Source organism: Rhinoraja longicauda, chromosome 7 (genome assembly GCF_053455715.1).
Source record: "Rhinoraja longicauda isolate Sanriku21f chromosome 7, sRhiLon1.1, whole genome shotgun sequence".
Classification (NCBI taxonomy): Eukaryota; Metazoa; Chordata; class Chondrichthyes; order Rajiformes; family Arhynchobatidae; genus Rhinoraja; species Rhinoraja longicauda.
In genome coordinates, this window is record NC_135959.1 from 21,073,837 (window position 1) to 21,094,553 (window position 20,717).

General features: G+C 40.6%; 1 protein-coding gene across 11 annotated transcripts in view; it reads right to left on the bottom strand.

Annotated features, from left to right (window-relative positions):
- The window catches only part of mbnl2 (muscleblind-like splicing regulator 2), a 142,400-nt gene that overhangs the window by 28,841 nt on the left and 92,842 nt on the right, over positions 1–20,717 (bottom strand). For all 11 annotated transcript variants that reach the window (XR_013547461.1, XM_078402252.1, XM_078402253.1 and 8 more), the window contains 3 exons: positions 13,371–13,535; positions 12,188–12,391; positions 10,116–10,379 (listed from right to left, as the gene is read on the bottom strand). Coding sequence is in view for 10 of the 11 variants with exons in the window: in XM_078402252.1 (XP_078258378.1) it covers positions 10,116–10,379; positions 12,188–12,391; positions 13,371–13,535 (633 nt within the window). In the remaining variant the exon portion in view is untranslated. The remainder of the gene's footprint in view (positions 1–10,115; positions 10,380–12,187; positions 12,392–13,370; positions 13,536–20,717) is intronic.

Sequence of the window (20,717 nt, forward strand, 5' to 3'; positions counted from 1 at the left end):
GCCACAATCTGTCCAAAGATGTGACTAGAGCTATGTGCAATTTAGTCAAATTTTCCAGAGAGTGCAGTGGTTTCTAAAGCAGAGAAGATTGCGAAGTGATGGACTGTGGAGGACTAGTTTGTCTAGAGACTAACCAACTAAAAATGTGCATGTCAAAATGGGAAGTAGATGGGTGAACGATGGAATGGTGTTATGTTTGAGGTAGACTTCTTAGTACACATGTATGCTAGAAAGGGTACAAGATCATGCCTGGGCTAGAAGTGGAAGAGAGAGAAAATCCATTAGTTGAAGGCTCAAGGACAAGAGCAACAGATTTAAATTTCGGACAAAATTTATAAGGGAAAATTGTTTTTCAGATTGGTTATGACTTGGACCATGTTGACTGTTGTCTGCAAGGGGTGTGGAAATAGAGTCAACCAATACCTTTGAAGAAATTATGAAAAGAATGTTTAAGTAGGCACCTAAGAGGGGAATAACAGTGAAGGAATAATAATGGGGATGGGATTGACTGTATTGCTCTACTTCGGCCTGAATGACACTAAATGACCCAAACAGATATTAAACTGTTATGATTCTATATGGCCCAATCACACTCAGCAATTCAAGGGCTGGGGTACCATTTCTGGTTGTTACAAAATGCTCATCATTTTAATGAGATCAAAGTACCAATTTGTTGTGCTAATTACATAGATAAATTATTTTCCAAATTAATCCAAGTTGCTGGATGGGGAAAAATGAGCCTCAATGATTGTGTGGCCAAGAGAACTGCAAAAGAAGGTCAACCATTAACTACTTCTCAATTATTTGCAGTGTTTAAACATTTTTCAAGACAGATGGATATCAGTTCTGCCAATATCTTTGCTGTGGACACAGTAAATAAGACTTTGCTTTTGGAAAAGCAGCATGTTCCACAGATAGACGCAAAAAGCTAGAGTAACTCAGCGGGACAGGCAGCATCTCTGGAGAGAAGAATGGGTCTCGACCCAAAACATCACCCAATCCTTCTCTTCAGAGATGCTGCCTGTCCTGCTGAGTTACTCCAGCTTTTTGTGTCTACCTTCGGTCTAAACCAGCACATGCAGTTCCTTCTTACACATGTTCCATAGATAGCTGTCTCTGTATGAATTTTCAATGAGAATTTAAGACAATACAATGCGGTTTTCACATCAAGCAAAGTCACAAACGGGCAAGTCAGACATTCAGGCAAGTCAGACATGAACTGAACTCAAGAAGCTGTTGCTTAGATTGGAAGACAGAGTTATACAGCACGGAAACAGGCCCTTCAACCAAGGTGCCTTCCTAAGTCAGTTCAATTTGCCTGTTTGGGAATTTTTTCCTTTCAAAGTACCTGTTCAAATACCTTTTAAATGTTGTAATTGTACACTTCTTCTGGCAGCTCACTCCATACACCAACCACTCTCTGCGTGAAAAACATGCCCCTCAGGTCCACCTCAAATCTTTCCCCTTTCACCTGACACCTATGCCCTCTTATTTTAAACTCCTCTACCCTGGGTTAAAGGTTGTGACCATCCACTTATCTAGGTGCCTTATGATTTTACAAATAATATATTTTCTAGTACAGATCCCACTTGATGTAGAGTAATGCAGAGTTGGCTGGAGATCAACCCCAACCGTTTTGCGCAATGAACTGAATTCTCCACCATGCTGCAGACTAAAATTCTGGTAAATGGGATTAGTGTATATATGGTGCTTGATGGTCAGCATGGATGTGATAAGCCAAAGGACTGTGTCTGTGCTGCATGACTCTGTGGCATAGTTCTTCAAATGCTGAACAGGACTCTCATCTGGCATTTGCCACAAAAACCGTTCTACTCTCTCGATTAGCAGATGAGCAAAGTTGCAATTTAGAAAGGTTTCAGTATGATGCAGCATGGGCTGCAGGTTTCATGGGCAAAAGTAAAAGTCCAGGGTATCAGTGAAAACACTGGGTATTAGACATTTGATGGACAAAAATGAATGGGCAATGAAGACTGCATCTACTCAGTTAGAAAACTTAACTGATACATGTAGGGAGCCAGACAACATAGAAGAACATAGCACAGGAGTAAGCTTTCAGCACAATTCATCCATGCTGCTGCTTATCCTCGATTCAAGCCATTCCCTATCCCACCTCTTCAAACGGATCCTTCTATTCATTTCTATTTTACTTATATGTCCTTAATTATGTATTTTCATTACCTCAATAGCCTTGTAAAAGCAAGTTTCATATATCACTACATAGCAAACATTTACCCATGTTCATTGGATTTAGGAGTGGCTACCTTATACTTATGATCTCTTGTCTCGGATTCCTCCACAAGCTGACATGTTTCTCCAAAATAGTCCCACTGAAGCATTTCAGAATATTAGCCCCTCCTCTCACATTTAGGATTATTGAGGAGAACTAGGTTGTCAGTTTCTGTAGTGATGGACTTGACTGTCTGGAGTTGGAAGGGGATGCAAATGCTCATCAAAGCACAGCTTCATCACAATTGTGTACTTTCAATACTAATACTCAAAAGCATTCCAGTGCCTTTGAAACTTCGTAGAGGAAATGGATGGCCTACTGTTTCTGTGGTTGCTGGGATTACACATTTAGATTTCACCGGCAGCATTGAGTTGACAAGAACTAGATATGGGAAAGTCAACAGGACAATCTGTTGTCACTAATCTGTTGTCACCAATCTGTTGTCACCATCTGCCTCAGAATTCCCATCAACTCTCACTGTCTATCATAATAGAGGTTAAGATGGGGCTCCCAAACCACTTCAGCTGGAAGTGATATTAGGTCAGCTGCATAACATGTTTAAGTTCCTTGATGGTTGAAGTCTGACAAGATATATGACTGGTGGCTGGCCTATTGTCACCAGATCTCAACCTGTGCCTAAACTGGAGTTTAACCTTGGGATTTATCCTTGATGACTAATCTTTGAGAACATGGACTGCAAACAAATAAAGCATTGTCTGACTAGCACTGATCTCCTTCCCTAATGAAGCTGAAATGCTTTCTCACTGCACCAAAAGTAGGAAAGAATCCTAAAATGAGTCCTTTCAAATAAAATATTTGATCTTAAGCTTCCTAATACACTTTATCAAACAGCTTTTCAAAATCATTGCATTTTTAAAAATAAATATATTTAATCCCTGAAAGAACGCCCATCGGTTTGTGATACATAACTCACCTTTTGCAAGCTTAAAGTCTGACCTTTTCAACATGTAGCATTGATTAAATATTAATTTTATATTCTGGTTTCTGGGAATTTACCCAATCCCAATGTTAGATCAAATGGCTTACAATTATCTGTCTCACCCTCCCTTTCTTTTTGTACCATAACATGTACCTTAGCACAACTTCCTCATCCAAGATTTTACAACTTTCCATTCTGAGGTGGAATACCAAAAGACATTCTGCAACTCCTTCCTCTTACTCAAATACTTAAACAAGTTTGTCTGTCACGTTTGATTCCTCTACCTTCCAATTAAATGTCCACAATTCCCATGAATATTTCTATCAATGGTGAGAGACTGAAACTGGTTGACATTCAATGGGACCTGGATGTCCTTGTATCTTTGAAAGTTAAAATGCAGGTATCACAAGTAAATAAAGACTAATGGAATGTTGTTCTTCATTACACGAGGATTTGAGACACGAGCAAAGATGTCTAATTGCAATGATAAAGGGCCCTGATGAAACTTCAACTGGAATATTGTGTGGAGATTGTAAGCAAGGAGGATGAAACTAGAATAGAGGAAGTGCTGCAATTATTTACTGGATTGATTCATGGAATATGAGATAAAACAGACGTGGTCTACAAGTTCAAGTTTACAAGACTGAGAGAGGATCTTTTTGAAATGTACAAAATTCTTATAAAGATTGACATAGATGATGCTTGACCAACTGTGTGTCAAATGGGATAGTCAAGGATGGAGTTAAAGGGAAAGAGAATAAAGGGATAGTTAATGATCCCACAATTAACGGGAAAGAAAGCTCACAAATGGATACGAGAGTATGGCCGTGTAATAGGAATCGATGTAAAAGGTGAGATGAGTAAAGAATTAAAAGTATTGTATATGAATACGCGAAGTATAAGAAGTAAAGTAGATGGGCTTGAGGCTCAGTTAGAGATTGGTAGATATGACATTGTGGGGATTACAGAGACATGGCTGCAGGAGGATGGGGCTTGGGAACTTAATATTCAGGGTTATACATCCTATAGAAACGACAGGCAGGTGGGCAGAGGCGCTGGGGTAGCTCTGTTGGTGAGGGACGAATTCCAGTCCCTTGCGAGGGGTGACTTAGGGACTGAGGAGGTAGAGTCACTGTGGATAGAGTTGAGGAATTGTAAAGGTAAGAAGACACTAATTGGAGTTGTCTACAGACCCCCAAATAGTAGCCCGGAATGTAGGGTGTAAGTTGCAGCAGGAGTTAAAACTGGCATGTAACAAAGGTAATGCCATTGTGGTGATGGGGGATTTCAATATGCAGGTAGACTGGGAAAATCATGTTGGTTCTGGACCCCAAGAAAGAGTGCCCCCAGATGGATTCTTAGAGCAGCTTATACTGGAGCCTACCAGAGAAAAGGCAATTCTGGATTAGGTGTTGTCCAATGAACCAGATTTGATAAGAGAACTTGAGGTAAAGGAACCGCTTGGAGGTAGTGATCATAATATGATTAGTTTTAATCTTCAATTTGAGAGGGAGAAGGTTAAATCAAAAGTGTCAGTATTGCAGTTGAACAAAGGGGACTATGAAGGCATGGGAGAGGAGCTGGCCAAGGTCGACTGGAAAGGGATCCTAGCAGGAATGACGGTGGAACAGCAATGGCAGGAATTTCTGGGCATAATCCGGAAGATGCAGGATAATTTCATTCCAAAGCTAAAGAAAGATTCTAAGGGGAGTAGGAGGCAACCGTGGCTGACAAGGGAAGTTAGGGATGGAATAAAACTAAAAGAAAAGATGTATAACACAGCAAAGAGTAGCAGGAAGCCAGAGGATTGGGAAACTTTCAAAGGACAACAGAAGGTAACAAATTGGGTAATACGGGCTGAAAAGATGAAGTACGAGAGGAAGCTGGCCAAGAATATAAAGGACAGTAAAAGCTTCTTTAGATATGTTAAGAGAAAAAGATTAGCAAAGTCAAATGTGGGTCCCTTAAAGGCAGACACGGGGAAATTATTATGGGTAACAGGGAAATGGCAGAAGAGTTGAACAGGTACTTCGGATCTGTCTTCACGAAGGAAGACACAAATAATCTCCCAGATGTACTAGAGGACAGAGGATCTAGGGGGATAGAGGAACTGAAAGAAATTTGCATTAGGCGAGAAATAGTATTGGGTAGACTGATGGAACTGAAGGTTGATAAATCCCGAGGGCCTGATGGTCTGCATCCCAGGGTATTCAGGGAGGTGGCTCTAGAAATAGTAGACGCATTGGTGATCATTTTCCAATGTTCAATAGATTCAGGATCAGTTCTTGTGGATTGGAGGACAGCTAATGTTATCCCACTTTTCAAGAAAGGAGTGAGAGAGAAAACGGGGAATTACAGACCAGTTAGCCTGACATCGGTGGTGGGGAAGATGCTGGAGTCAATTATTAAAGAGGTAATAACGGTGCATTTGGATAGCAGTAAAAGGATAAGTCCAAGTCAGCATGGATTTATGAAAGGGAAATCATGCTTGACTAATCTTCTGGAATTTTTTGAGGATGTGACAAGTTAAATGGATGAAGGGGAGCGAGTGGATGTAGTGTATCTAGACTTTCAGAAAGTCTTTGATAAGGTCCCACACGGGAGATTGGTGAGCAAAATTAGAGCACATGGTATTGGGGGTAGGGTGTTGACATGGATAGAGAATTGGTTGGCAGACAGGAAGCAAAGAGTAGGAGTAAACGGGTCCTTTTCAGAATGGCAGGCAGTGGCGAGTGGAGTGCCGCAAGCCTCGGTGTTGGGGCCGCAACGGTTTACCATATATATTAATGATTTGGATGAAGGAATTAGAAGTAACACTAGCAAGTTTGCAGATGACACAAAGCTGGGTGGCAGTGTGAACTGCGAAGAGGATGTTAGGAGGTTGCAGGGTGACCTGGACAGGTTGAGTGAGTGGGCAGATGCATGGCAGATGCAGTATAATGTATATAAATGTGAGGTTATCCACTTTGGCGGCAAAAACAAGGAGGCAGATTATTATCTCAATGGTGTCAGGTTAGGTAAGGGGAAAGTGCAGCGAGATCTGGGTGTCCTTGTACACCAGTCACTGAAAGTTGGCGTGCAGGTACAGCAGGCAGTGAAGAAAACTAATGGCATGTTGGCCTTCATAACAAGAGGATTTCAGTACAGGAGTAAAGAGGTTCTTCTGCAGTTGTATAGGGCCCTGGTAAGACCACATCTGGAGTATTGTGTACAGTTTTGGTCTCCTAATTTGAGGAAGGACTTGTAATTGAGGCAGTGCAGCGTAGGTTCACGAGATTGATCCCTGGGATGGCGGGACTGTCATATGAGGGAAGATTGAAAAGACTAGGCTTGTATTCACTGGAATTTAGAAGGATGAGAGGGGATCTTATAGACAATAGACAATAGGTGCAGGAGTAGGCCATTCGGCCCTTCGAGCCAGCACCACCATTCAATGTGATCATGGCTGATCATTCTCAATCAGTACCCCGTTCCTGCCTTCTCCCCATACCCCATGAGGCAGAGAATTCCACAGATTTACAACTCTCTGACTGAAAAGGTTTTTCCTCATCTCCGTTCTAAATGGCCTACCCCTTATTCTTAAACTGTGGCCCCTGGTTCTGGATTCCCCCAACATTGGGAACATGTTTCCTGCCTCTAACGTGTCCAACCCCTTAATAATATTATATGTTTCAATAAGATCCCCTCTCATCCTCCTAAATTCCAGTGTGTGCAAGCCCAGTCGCTCCAGTCTTTCAACATACGATAGTCCCGCCATTCCGGGAATTAACCTAGTGATCCTACGCTACACGCCCTCAATAGCAAGAATATCCTTCCTCAAATTTGGAGACCAAAACTGCACACAGTACTCCAGGTGCAGTCTCACTAGGGCCCTGTACAACTGCAGAAGGACCTCTTTGCTCCTATACTCAACTCCTCTTGTTATGAAGGCCAATATTCCATTGGCTTTCTTCACTGCCTGCTGTACCTGCATGCTTCCTTTCAGTGACTGATGCACTAGGACACCCAGATCTCGTTGTACGTCCCCTTTTCCTAACTTGACACCATTCAGATAATAATCTGCCTTCCTATTCTTACCACCAAAGTGGATAACCTCACACTTATCCACATTAAATTGCATCTGCCATGCATCCGCCCACTCACACAACCTGTCCAAGTCACCCTACAACCTCATAGCATCTTCCTCACAGTTCACACTGCCACCCAGCTTTGTGTCATCTGCAAATTTGTTAATATTACTTTTAATCCCTTCATCCAAGTCATAAATGTATATTGTAAATAGCTGCGGTCCCTGCACCAAGCCTTGTGGTACCCCACTAGTCACTGCCTGCCATTCTGAAAGGGACCCATTTATCCCCACTCTTTGCTTTCTGTCTGCCAACCAATTTTCTATCCATGTCAGTACCCTACCCCCAATACCATGTGCTTTAATTTTGCACACTAATCTCCTATGTGGGACCTTGTCGAAGGCTTTCTGAAAGTCAAGGTGGAATATCGCAGTTTACAGAGCACAGTTCAAACATGATATTTTCTCCAAATCAGTGACCGAATATTTAGAGCAAAAGGAATTTTGGCCAGGTGAAATAAACCAGCAGAATGACAGGTTTAAGGCCTTTATGTAATGTAGAAATTTGGGATCATTTTTAGTACAGTTAATCAACAAGATCCCAGTGACATTTTCATGTACGTTCATAATTTAATTTGCGTGGAGCTTTATCAATTTAGATTGCAATGCGTGAAACATATAAAAGGAAAATTAGTCCTCTGCAGAATTGGTGCTTGGTAACAATAGAACCGGTGGATTACAATTATAGTAACTGTTGTCCAATAAATACTTCTGCCTGAATATGAAGTCAATTCACATTTTAAAGGTAGAATAATTAACACCGAATGGCTTTTATAAGGAATTGCACAAATGTTTAGTAAATTTGAATACTAGTTTTCCCTCAAATGCCATGATTTTGTAATCAGTAAACTACAGTAGTGCATTATTTCCAATTATAATATAAGGAATATAAATTAAGCAAATGCCTACAGATTATACATTAGAACTCCACATTACAAACCCTTAATATCTAGGAGTATTTCACTGCTAAGCAAATGTCATTTATTATAGTTGCATTGGAAAATAGTATTAATAACTGACAACTTGCAGGGCACTGGATGAATTTTTTTAAAAAGAGGAACAAAACCTTTTCTTTAAAAAAAGGAAAACCTCTGGGATTAACAATAACAAAAAAATATTTGGGGATTGAGGGAAGCAGCCAACTATAATGAGTTTTTCATAGTACAAATATTGCAGATCTACCTTCATATCTACACAAAAATGCACCATGCCTTCCTCATTAATAAAGATATTTTTTAAATATCAAAATGTTACTCAAGTATATTCCAGCACTCAACATTGATTGACTTTCCTGAGTATATTTCTAATCGCTATAAATGCAGCAACATAGCCCCCTCAGTGATTCAGTGGATCCGGAGCCTGTAAGAGTTCTAACCATTGCAGTTCAGGTCAACATTGGAGGGTGGTAGCATTTTTACCATATCCTAAGAGATAGGTGTCACTTCCAACTGGTGAAATTGATTATTCCTGCGGCATTAGATTGACGTTAGAACGAATACTAGAGAAATCTAATATTTGTTATGCAATTTTAGGAAGCTGAATCTTGTAGCATTGCATCAAAATTCACTGTTTGTTCACATCCTGATCACATTATTGGCTAAAGTATCTTTTAACTTTAAATATCTGTATGACTAACAGAAGATAAACTCTGCTGCAATAGCTGCAGAGATTGAAAAAAATGGATAAATTACAAAACAGACAATTTATTAGCAGAAAGTGCAACTTCAAACCTGAAACAAAGCAGAAAAGAGGACCTTTAGGCATGTGAAAAAAAAACATTTTTCCTTCATTGCTCTTAAATTATAGTGGGACTAGTAATTAGTCCTCCAAGAATGGTTTATCAATTAAAATATCAATTACTGCCCTATTGTTATTGGTTTGCATGACAAATCTGTATCTGAATCTGTATCTGACTATATGATGGTATAATAAAATTATGCATAATGGTAATTTATCAAAAATAAAGATTTTGGGGATTAGATACATTTAAATTATATTACTGCCATAAAGCTGGTTAAATTGTGGCATATAACTTTTTTAAAACACTGCAAATCACTGTTCCAAACACTGTTAGGTTTAACAGAGCCCAATAGGTTTTGCACATAATTCTCTTTCCAATCTCCTTTCTGATCGAAACATAAATTACCTTCTAATTTTCATCTGTGCATTGAGTTTTAAATATATCTCACTAAGTCGATTGTTCTGATAAGGGGTGAATCTCAAAACAAAGTAAAGCTCTGCTGTCTCTACATTAAATTATTACAAGTTCCGTTCCCCAATCACTCTCACCAATTTACCCTGACTCTTATTTAATGCAATGCTTCATTTTAAAATTCTTCTTGTTTCCAATTCCATCATGCTCTAACTTTAGCCTCTTGCTCATTCCTAAATTGCTCTACCTGGGGCTGCCGTGCCTGTGGCTCCCAATCCACACGCTCTGTAATTTTCTCCCTTCTATCCCCACTTCTCTCCTCCTTTAAGACTCGGTAAAACCTCTTTGACACTACTATCACTCTGGTTTAGCATCAATCTTTGATATTGCTCCTGTGAAACAGCTTAGAATGTTATTCTTTCGCTGCACTAATCGCAATATGTATATAGGAGTAATGCTTATTAGCCCCAATATTTCTTATTTTCTATTGCAATTGACACAGATAAAAATGCTTCTCAAACAAATGCATTAGATGCATCACCAACAGTGGGTGACTTCCCTCTTTAAAAAATGCTTTGTTGATTTATGTTTGAGTGGTGTAATAGATTTGCTGTTCAGGTATGGCATTTTACCTCAATAAATGACCTACCATTGCAGTTGCTGCTGCAGCAGCTGCCTGAGCTACCGCCACAGCCTGGTTGGCCTGATGCTGGGCTGCCTTTATTTTGGCTTGTAAGTGCGCAGGGGGGTGAAAATATTTGCACTTCTCTCTTGAGCATCGACCTTTGATATAATCCATGCAGACAGTTACGGTGTTGTCATTGGTGTCCACCATTGTGCTGTCTGCAGGGTGAGCAAAACGGCAGTCAGTCTCACCCCGAGTGCAGTTCCCTCGTTGAAACTCCCTGCACACCTGCCAGAAAGAATAAAGTTGCACTGTGCTTAAGATTAATGAGGTTGGTTAACATTTAAGCATCTTAGAGCTAAGAAACGATACTTTAGTGTACAACCAAGGTTGAACATGATAAAAAATCATTCATACATACAAAAATTATACAGTGCTGAAATATATCACTGGAACTAAAATTGTCATGTTTCAGAGAACTTTAATTTTATGTGAACATTACCCTCTTGAAGTATACATTGTTCAGTGTAACAACTGCAGGAAATCCATGCGAATCTTTTATTAAGGCAAATTAGGTTCATTAATTTTTACTTTTGAAGACAGCACTTCAGAGCAACTCTCCTGTATGTATTTAGTTTGGCAGGATCAATGTATAATTCATTCAGTTCAGATTCTAATGATCTGGTTGTGATCTGATTAAAATCTAAATTCGTTATGTGTTGTTAAATATGAAGATATCAAAACAATAGAAGATTGAGAAACATCTATAGAAGGTACAGTAAAAATATGGAAAATAGTAACATGGTTATTTGCCTATACAGTTTAGAAATTGCAAATTTAATTGCTTGCTGATAAGTAGTACATTTTATTCGTTCTTTTAATCTTGAAATGTGAAGATAAATAATATTAGATTAAATGCTTTTTAATCACCCAGCAGTTCAGTAACTAAATGTGTCATGTGGTATAATACTGAGTCACATGGAGGTTTTAGATTTGAGTTTGCAGACTGTCCCAAGATTGCCAATTTCACCTGGAATCAGCTTTGAGTACATACATCTAGTTATAAAAGTCCTGGAAACAAACTCTATTAATAATCAGCCAGAGCTTGCTCTCTTGATTTCTATGGCATAACTGTTATTGGAAAGCACACACTTTGGTTTGGAGAGCAAAATCTGCAAATGCCAGTAGCAATTTTGATACAATCAAACTACAGGATGAGAATGTGCTTCATCCAACCCACACATGCTTGATCATTTCAATTTTTGACATTTCCTCCTTCAATTTCCTAAACATGTTTTAAAATAGTTCTGAGACAGTACCTTACCTACTTCCTGGACACTCAGGTCAATGATTCTAAATGTAAATTCAACAACCTGACTCCATGCTCACTTCTGTTGAAGGGTTGTGGATCTGAAACCGTAACTGTTTCTCCTTTCACAAATGCTGCTGACCTGCTCATTCCAACATTTCCCATTATTCCCAGTCCTTCCACCTCTGCTGCATTTGCTCTGATGATGAGAAATTCTGCACAGGTGCATGTGAAATGCTATTTTTCTTCCCAAACCAACAATAGTGGACAAATTCCTTGACTGTGTCACAGCTATTTCCACACCTATGCTCGCCATCCCTTCACTCTGAATGGAACAAGAGTAGAATTCCTCTGGTCCTTTTCCTTCGCCCTACCAGCCTCCACAATCAATCCTTTGCAATTTCCGCCAGGTCCAAGATGGTTGCATCACCAGACACAAATTTCCCTCCCCTCTGTGCATTCTCAAGGGATCACACCCTTTATCACTCCATGGTCCTTTCACCTCTTTTATTCAATTATCTAAATAGATCTTCTAGCTGAAGTCACACTTCATAGATTTGAACGTAACTCCTCTCCTTTTTTTCCAACTCCCATTACAATCATACAAGCCTACAAAGGGACACTCCCCTCTTTCGTTGCATTCTGTACAAATATCAGCAAATCTAGATGCTGGACAATTGTCTACTTCCACACTTTCTGTAATGTTATAAAGGATAAAAGAAAGATCAACCAGAATTAGATTACATTTATATTTCAATGTTGAATTCAACTAACATCATGACATTACCTCTAATCGGTCTGTTCTCATGTGCTTCTGCACATTTCCTGTTCCTGCAACTGAAATAGGTGGGCTTCCAGGGACAAGGACAGGGGGATTAGAGAGCATTTCCGTTGGAACTAATCCCACATTGTGAGGCATGGGTGCCAGGAAAGGGCTAAAACTAAAAGCATGATTATTTATTCCTGTGCCAGGATTCATTGGAAATGTGGCCTGTGGAGAAAAATGAACATGTTTACAAAATCATATTAAAAAGAGTCCATTGCAAAGAATAAAATACAGCTTTGTAAAATATTTCTCTTGAATAAACCCAAACATTAGAATTCTTTCTAAAGTATGTTATTAATAGTATCCAGAAAATAAACTCTAGAAGTTTACAAAAAGCTCGCTATGAAAATTGAATTACTTTCAACATAAAAATATTGAATCTGACAGTTGGAACATTTTAACTTAGTAATAAATACATTACGATATCCCAAACAGAGATGAGCCATGAGATTTCCAAGACCAAATAACTAAATGCATATGAGTCCAATACAGTACTATTGCGAAGAGGTAAAATAGAGGGCATTTCAACTACTCTGGACAAACACGTCAGCTTCCTTCATCAAATAATCTAGTTTTTCCTTAAAGTATTAAACAGGACTAATAAAAATAACGAGAAGTTAGAGAACAGCTCGCCAACAATTGTAGTCTCTCAACTTGACAAAACAAGGATGAGTAATCTAGTGCTCAGATTCTGATATCGTGCATGTAAAATATTTGGATATTTATACATTTCTTGAAGTAAATATATTACTAGTCATAATTTTTCTACCAGATGAATAACAAATAATGGGAAGCGGGTCGAAGATATTTATAGTAATCTCAAGAAAAACACCGTCAGAATATTTAACGAATTGGACTAGCAGGTCAAGGGAACCCTGTTATTTCTCCCAAATGACTTGTTTGCAGGTAGAGTAACTGCTTCTAGACCTGCATTCGAGCTATAATAATCACAAGGTGCATGAATACAACTTAAAGACAATTCCCTTTATAATTTTACTCTGCTAATTCTGTGTATTCACAACTGGGAACGAAACATGATGGGGGGAAATGGTAATTGGAGTAAGGTTGCAACACAAGTAGGTTCCTCCCCCCATAGCATCCTTTTACTTCTTGAAGCTGTTGCTTCAAATACATATATACTTACAACTGGTTGAATCTGTGCACCTGGCATCATAAATTGCATCTGCTGTGCTAGCATAGCTGCAGTTGTTTTTTGTTGTATGAGATTGTTACGTCCATTAATTTCTAACTGCGTTTTTAAATGCATTGGTGGATGAAGGTACTTGCAATTCTCTCTTGTGCATCGACCCTGTTAGATGAAATAAAGGTTCAGAAACATTTTTAAAAAGACACTCAGCGTATTTATAAATTCCAATATTATATTTTATCAACAAGCATCTGAACTTTATTCAAAGTCGAGTGCAAGTATTTATCGGATGATAATACAATAAAAACAAACGGAACAGTTGTTGAATAGGCTAGATTTCAATCATTTTACTTAATTTAATCCTGTGTATTTTTCGATGATATTTATGAACAAACCAGGCATTGTGGTAAATAAACCTCCATCAAAAAGTACCTAAAAAGTGTACCCCAGAATATTGATTTCTGCACCATGCGTCACTGACCATGCAAACAACGTCTGCTCAAATCTCTCACAAATTCTATTGCAAAAATAATCTATACATGTACAACTTTACTGGTATGTGTCACCCTGCAAAGCTTTATTTAAATGTTTCTTGTAGAGATAGAGATCAGGCCATTTTCTCTCCAGCAGTTCAGACATATTGGCCTCTGATATATTTCCCCCAAAATAAGTGTGATATCCAAAGCTCCTTATATTAGAAAAATAATTAGACATCTTTCTGAAAAATAAACAATTTTTAAATGCATTTTAACTTTCAATTTCTCTCCTCAAGTTCACTGATATTTCTGAACAGTGAGAAGGTTGCTGGTCAAATCCCATCACAGAGACGTAAACCTCAGCTGAGACACAATTGCAGTATTGATATAATACTGTATCTTTGACAGGACAATGCTGTCTTTCACTCTCCCTACACTTTCAAATAGAAGAAGGTACTACACTGAAGAGGCACTGGAAAGGTATTATCAGTATCCTGGGCAAAGTTTATTCCTCAAATTACATAGATAGGGTAGACAGTCAGAACCTTTTTTCCAGGATGGAAATATCATATACCACAGGGTTTAGGTTTATTATTGTCACTTATATCAAGGTAGAGTGAAAAGCTTTATACTGAATGCCATCCAAACACATCTGATATACCATACATAAATATAATGCTTTAACTTTAAAGGCATAGCTTTGAGGTGAGAGGGGCAAAGTGACGCCAGCTGTGTCACTTCCCATCTGTAGGCAGATTCCTCCCCATCCTGGATCAGTCCAATCAGGGTAGTGTCATCCGCAAACTTGAGGAGCTTGACAGAGGAGTCTGTGGAGGCGCAGTCGTTGGTGTAGAGAGAGTAAAGGAGAGGGGAGAGTACGCAGCCTTGCGGAGCTCCTATGCTTAGGGTCTGCGGGTCCGAGATGTGCTTTCCCAGCCTCACATGCTGCTTCCTGTCCGTCAGGAAGTTGATGATCCACTGACAGCGGGGTTCAGGCACAGTCAGCTGGGAGAGTTTGTAGTGTAGTAGTTCTGGCACAATGGTGTTAAAAGCAGAGCTAAAGTCCACAAACAGAATCCTGGCATAGGACCCCTTGCGGTCTAGGTGCTGGAGGATGAAGTGCAGGCCTAGATTGACTACGTCGTCCACCGATCTTAAGGATAGCGGAGTCAGGGGGTATGGGGAGAAGGCAGGAACGGGGTACTGATTGAGAATGATCAGCCATGATCACATTGAATGGTGGTGCTGGCTGGAAGGGCTGAATGGCGTACTCCTGCATCTATTGTCTATTGATCGATTGGCCCTATATGCAAACTGCAGGGGATTTGAGATGTTTTTCAGCTGGGCCACCACAAGTCTTTCAAAGGTCTTCATGACGACAGAGGTAAGTGCGACAGGCCTGTAGTCATTGTCCAGTGATCCTTGTCTTTTGGGGTACAGGGACAACAGTGAAGACCTTGAAGCAGGCAGGGAAAGTGCAGGTTTGCAGGAACTGGTTGAAAATGTCTGTAGATCGGTGCCAGTTGTTCAGCACAGAGCTTGAGGGTGGAGGGGGAAAACATTGTCAAGTCCTGGAGATTTCCGTCTTTTCTGTTTTCTGAATAGCCTCTCCACCTCCGCAATTTCTATTGTTAAACTGCAGTCATTCTGTGAGGATGTGCAAATTGGTGATTGCAGAGGCGTGGGGGGGGGGGGGGGGAGGGCCATTCTTTGCAAACTCCAGCCAGTCTCTGAGTAGGTGTGAAGTGGTGATTGGGGGTGGGGGGAGGGGGTCCCAGGGTTTCTGTTTCTTGAACCTGCAGTAAAACGCATTCAGGTCGTTGGTCAGCTGACGATTGTCCAAGGAGCGTGGGGTTTTTCTCTTGTACCTGGTGATTTCTTGCAAGCCCTTCCAAACTGAAGAAGCATCATTAGCTGAGAACTTGCTCCACAGAGTACCTTTCCTTGGCAGCTCTGATTCCTCTTCTCAGCTTGTACTTGGCCTGCCTATAGAGGTCTGTATCCCCGTTCCTGTAGGCCTCATCTTTTGACTGGCGGAGCTGTGTGAATTCTGCTGTGAACCAGGGCTTATTGTTGAACCAGATCCGGATCTTCGTGGGAATACAACTGTCCTCGCAAAAGCTGACATAGGATGTCACAGTGTCTGTGTACTCATCGAGGCTTGTGGTTGCTTCCCTGAACACATTCCAATCAGTGCAGTCAAAGCAGGACTGTATAAGTTTTCTATGCCCTCGCTTGTCCACCTTTTTGTTGTTCTGACCACAGGTTTAGCAGATTTTAGTTTCTGCCCATAGGTCGGAATAAGGTGAACTAAACAATGATCGGAGAGACCCGGAGCCACCCGAGGAATATGCGTTCTTGATTGAAGAGTAGCAGTGATCAAGTGTCCTCTCCCCTCTGGTGGGGCAGGTAACATGAAGTCTGTACTTTGGGAGCCGACGACTGAGGTTGGCCTTGTTAAAGTCCCCCAAAACAATGTCACTCTCTACCCTCAATACCTGGTCAGCGAGTTCCATTTGCACTTCACGTACTCAGGCTTGGGGGAAGGGGGGGGGGGGGAGAATGTCAACTCCAGCGAGAATAAAAGAGGTAAATTCCCTCAGAGAGTAAAAGGGTTTGCAGTTATCGTGTAAATGTTGAAAAGAGAGTTTCTCACATTACAACAGTGACACTTTTCAAAAGATTTTCATTGGTTCTAAAGTACCGAGGAAAATTTTGAAAATCATGAAAGATGCTATACAATTGCAAGTCTTTCCTATATCCATGATGTCTTAGGGTGATACAACATGGAAACAGGCCCTTTGGCCCAACTGGTTCACATTGACCAAGATCCCACCTTCCAAGCTAGTCCCATTTGCCGGCGTTTGGCCATATCTATGGAAACATTTCCTATCCATTTACCTGTCCAAGTATCTTGGTGTCGAAGTTGTTATAGTATCTGCCTCAATTACCTCCTCAGACAGCTCGTTCCATATGCCCACCATCTTCGGGGTGAAAAAGTTGCTCCTCAGGTTCACCTTCAACACATCCTAGTGTTTTTGATTACTCTCACCTGGGTAACAGATTCTGTGCATTCACCCTATCTATTCCCCTCATGGTCCTTATCCTTCAGAATCCTCTCTATTAACTTACCTTCCACAAATGTTAGGTTCCCTGGACTATAGTTCCCAGGCTTTTCCTTGCAGTCCTTCTTCAATAGAGGCACATTAGCCACCCTTCAGTCATCAGGCACTTCACTCATGTCTAACGATGATTCATATATCTCAGCCAGGGCTCCCACAACTTCTTCTCTAGCTTCCCACAGCGTCCTCAAATATATCTAATCAGGTTGGTGCGATTTATCGTGATGAATACAAATCAATTCAAACAAAGAAGAGGGCCAGGAATTACACAATGGGTAGGGTGGAAGGGTGATAAAATTTAGATGGAGCACCTACTATTATTATAGAAGAGGCTCTCACTAGGGCCTCTTCTACATCCCGCAGCTCCACTCTTGCTCCCCCTCCCCACATTCGTAACAAGGACAGAATCCCCCTTGTTCTCACCTTCCACCCCACAGCCAGCGTAACCAACAAATCATCCTCCAACATTTCCATCACCTACAGCGGGACCCCACTACTGGCCACATCTTCCCATCCCCTCCCCTTTCTGCGTTCCGCAGAGACCGTTCCCTCCGTAACTCCCTGGTCCACTCGTCCCTTCCTACCCAAACCACCCCATCCCCGGGCACTTTCCCCTGCAACCGCAGGAGATGCAGCACCTGTCCCTTTACCTCCCCCCTCAACTCCATCCAAGGACCCAAACAGTCTTTCCAGGTGAGACAGAGGTCCACCTGCACCTCCTCCAACCTCATCTATTGTATCCGCTGCTCTAGATGTCAACTTCTTTACATCGGCAAAACCAAACGCAGGCTCGGCGATCGTTTCGCTCAACACCTTCACTCAGTCTGCCTTAACCAACCTGATCTCCCGGTGGCTGAGCACTTCAACGCCCCCTCCCACTCCCACTTTGACCTTTCTGTCATGGGCCTCCTCCAGTGCCATAGTGAGGCCCACCGGAAATTGGAGGAATAGCACCTCATATTTCGCTTGGGCAGCTTGCAGTCCAGTGGTATGAACATTGACTTCTCCAACTTTAGATAGTTCCTCTGTCCCTCTCTTCCCCTCCCCTTCCCAGTTCTCCCTCTTCCTGTCTCCACCTATATCCTTCCTTTGTCCCGCCCCCGACATCAGTCTGAAGAAAGGTCTTGACCCGAAACGTCACCCATTCCTTCTCTCCTGAGATGCTGCCTGACCTGCTGAGTTACTCCAGCATTTTGTGAAATAAATACCTTTGATTTGTACCACCATCTGCAGTTATTTTCTTACACCTACTATTAAGTGATCAGCTGACCTCAAATACTGCATCGCAGGTAATCTTTGTAAACACAAGGTAAATATTGTTAAATAATGCTCGAATGCCTTAATTAGGGAATAATGATCATGTGATCTGGAAGGGAAACAGATTCAGGATTAGGAATTGTACACTGGGTGTGTTCAAACTACAATTATTTTTATTTTTTGTGAATGTGGAGCTGGGTTGATATCAATGCACTGTTACTACAGAGAGTATAAGAAAATAACTGCAGATGCTGGTACAAATCGAAGATATTTATTCACAAAATGCTGGAGTAACTCAGCAGGTCAGGCAGCATCTCGGGAGAGAAGGAATGGGTGACGTTTCGGGTCGGTCTGAAGAAGGGTCTTGACCCGAAACGTCACCCATTCCTTCTCTCCCGAGATGCTGCCTGACCTGCTGAGTTACTCCAGCATTTTGTTACTACAGAGATGCAATATTAAAAATACTCATTAAATCTCATTTTCTAACAAGGACTAATACAATTGCTGCAGATTTTAATAAATTGCTCGTTTAAGATCAAAGATGAGCAAAAATAGAACAATAATCAACTTGACATTTACATTTTCAGTAAATCAATCAACTGCAATACATTGCAGGTTTCATTTGGGAGGGATGTCGCAACATGCTGCAGCTATCAATCAAGAACCCTCGCACGTCAGTAAGTTATTGGTTAAGCAAAAGAAAAAAAACACAATTGGGAATTTATCTGAGATTCAAAATTAAAAGATACAGGCAAGTTAGTCACCTCCATAAATTAAATGAGGTTAACCATTCTAAACCTACTGCAGCTACAATGTTTGGCAATACTTAAAATTTATGATACCAATTGAAATCTTTGTAGATAGTTTGAAATAATGAAACTACCTCAAGTAAATTGTGATGGTGAGGGAGATTCTTGAACCTACTGCAATCTTTCTGGTGCAAGTCCTCCCATAGCGAAATAAGGTATTGAGCTCAAGGAGTAATGCCTCATTTCTCATTTGGGAACATTGCAGTCTGCAGAACCAAACACTGAGTCTCCAGTTATAGATAACTTTATCTTTCATTCTGTTTGTACCATTTGTGCTACCATTCTGCAACTCCTTTCTTCCCTTTCACATATATTCTGGCCTCCTCAGTCCCAGTTGACAAGACTATATGCCACCCCCCAGACTCACAACATTAGCAACACATGACTCAGACAAAGGAGTTCACCTGTCCATTCCACAGCTACATCATTTCATTTTATTACTAACCACCCCCCACCTTCTCTGCTACTTCCACCTGCTTGCTTTCTCTCTTTCTCAGTCCTGATGAATGGGTTTGACTTCAAATGTTAACTGGTTATTCCTTCCACAGATGCTGCCTGACTGGTTGAGTTCTTCCAGCATTTCTGTTCTTGCCTCAGACCCAGTATCTTCAGTTTTATTTGTCTCCAGGGTATGGAGTTGCAGTATTTTGATTCAATTACCACGAAGAAATGGTGGTTCAGTTCCAGCTTAGGATGAAGCTGATGGTGACAGTCCCATGTGCTTTCTTGCCCTTCTAGGTGGTAGAGTTTGTGGGTTTGGTGGGACAGTTTGAATGGCCTAGGTGAGTTTGTGAACTGCTTGGAGGTGTTGCCTAGTCAGTATGAATTTACATCGTTTTTTACCATGGTCACAATTTAAAATAGCAATTTTAATGTACTGGCGTGGGTGAATTATATGAGACTCGATGAGTGATCCCATTATTTCCACCAGATGAGTTTCTTGGTAAATATTCTTGCAATTAATCTGAATAGCAATACTGTAAATTAGTACATCAAAATCCATTTTAATGGAGCTAATATTAAAATGAATATTAAAAAATATATTTTTACATCACTGTTGACCTATTTACTGAAGGAACTCTGTATATACATTAACCTAATCTCTCCAATTTTGACTTGGTGTTCAATTTACTTTATGAAACATCTCAAAAAATTTATTTCTGATCAAGGTACTATTCCCAATTGATCATGATATTTGGAGTAACAGGATTGTGTGAACATGGATTCTATATTCCCTAGGAATTACCTGATTGAGGCACATAAAATTATGTATTCAGAAATAATTAGAAAATGACACTTCAGAAAAGGAAAAAGGAACTTTTAAACATTGAAGCGAACACACTCAAATTCAGGAAACCTATCTGTTTTGGGAGCATGCCCTTCAAGAAATCATATGTGCAAAGTTGATTGTTCTGTTGAGAAGGACAATTAAAATGTATGAATATAGGTATTGGAAAAATTATTTCTTTTTGTTAATGGTCTGATGGTGGACAATCACAGATTCTTTTGAGAAGAAAAATGCAGGGACAGAATTTTTTTAAGACAGTCCAGCCCTAAAGTTTCTATTAAAGCAGCAATGACAATGGCCAAGTATCAGTGCCCAGCTGGTTGCTTACAGCAGCTTTCACAGTAATTGTTTTGTGGTCGGGCTGCGCAGAAGAGGCAGAAGTTAGAAATTTC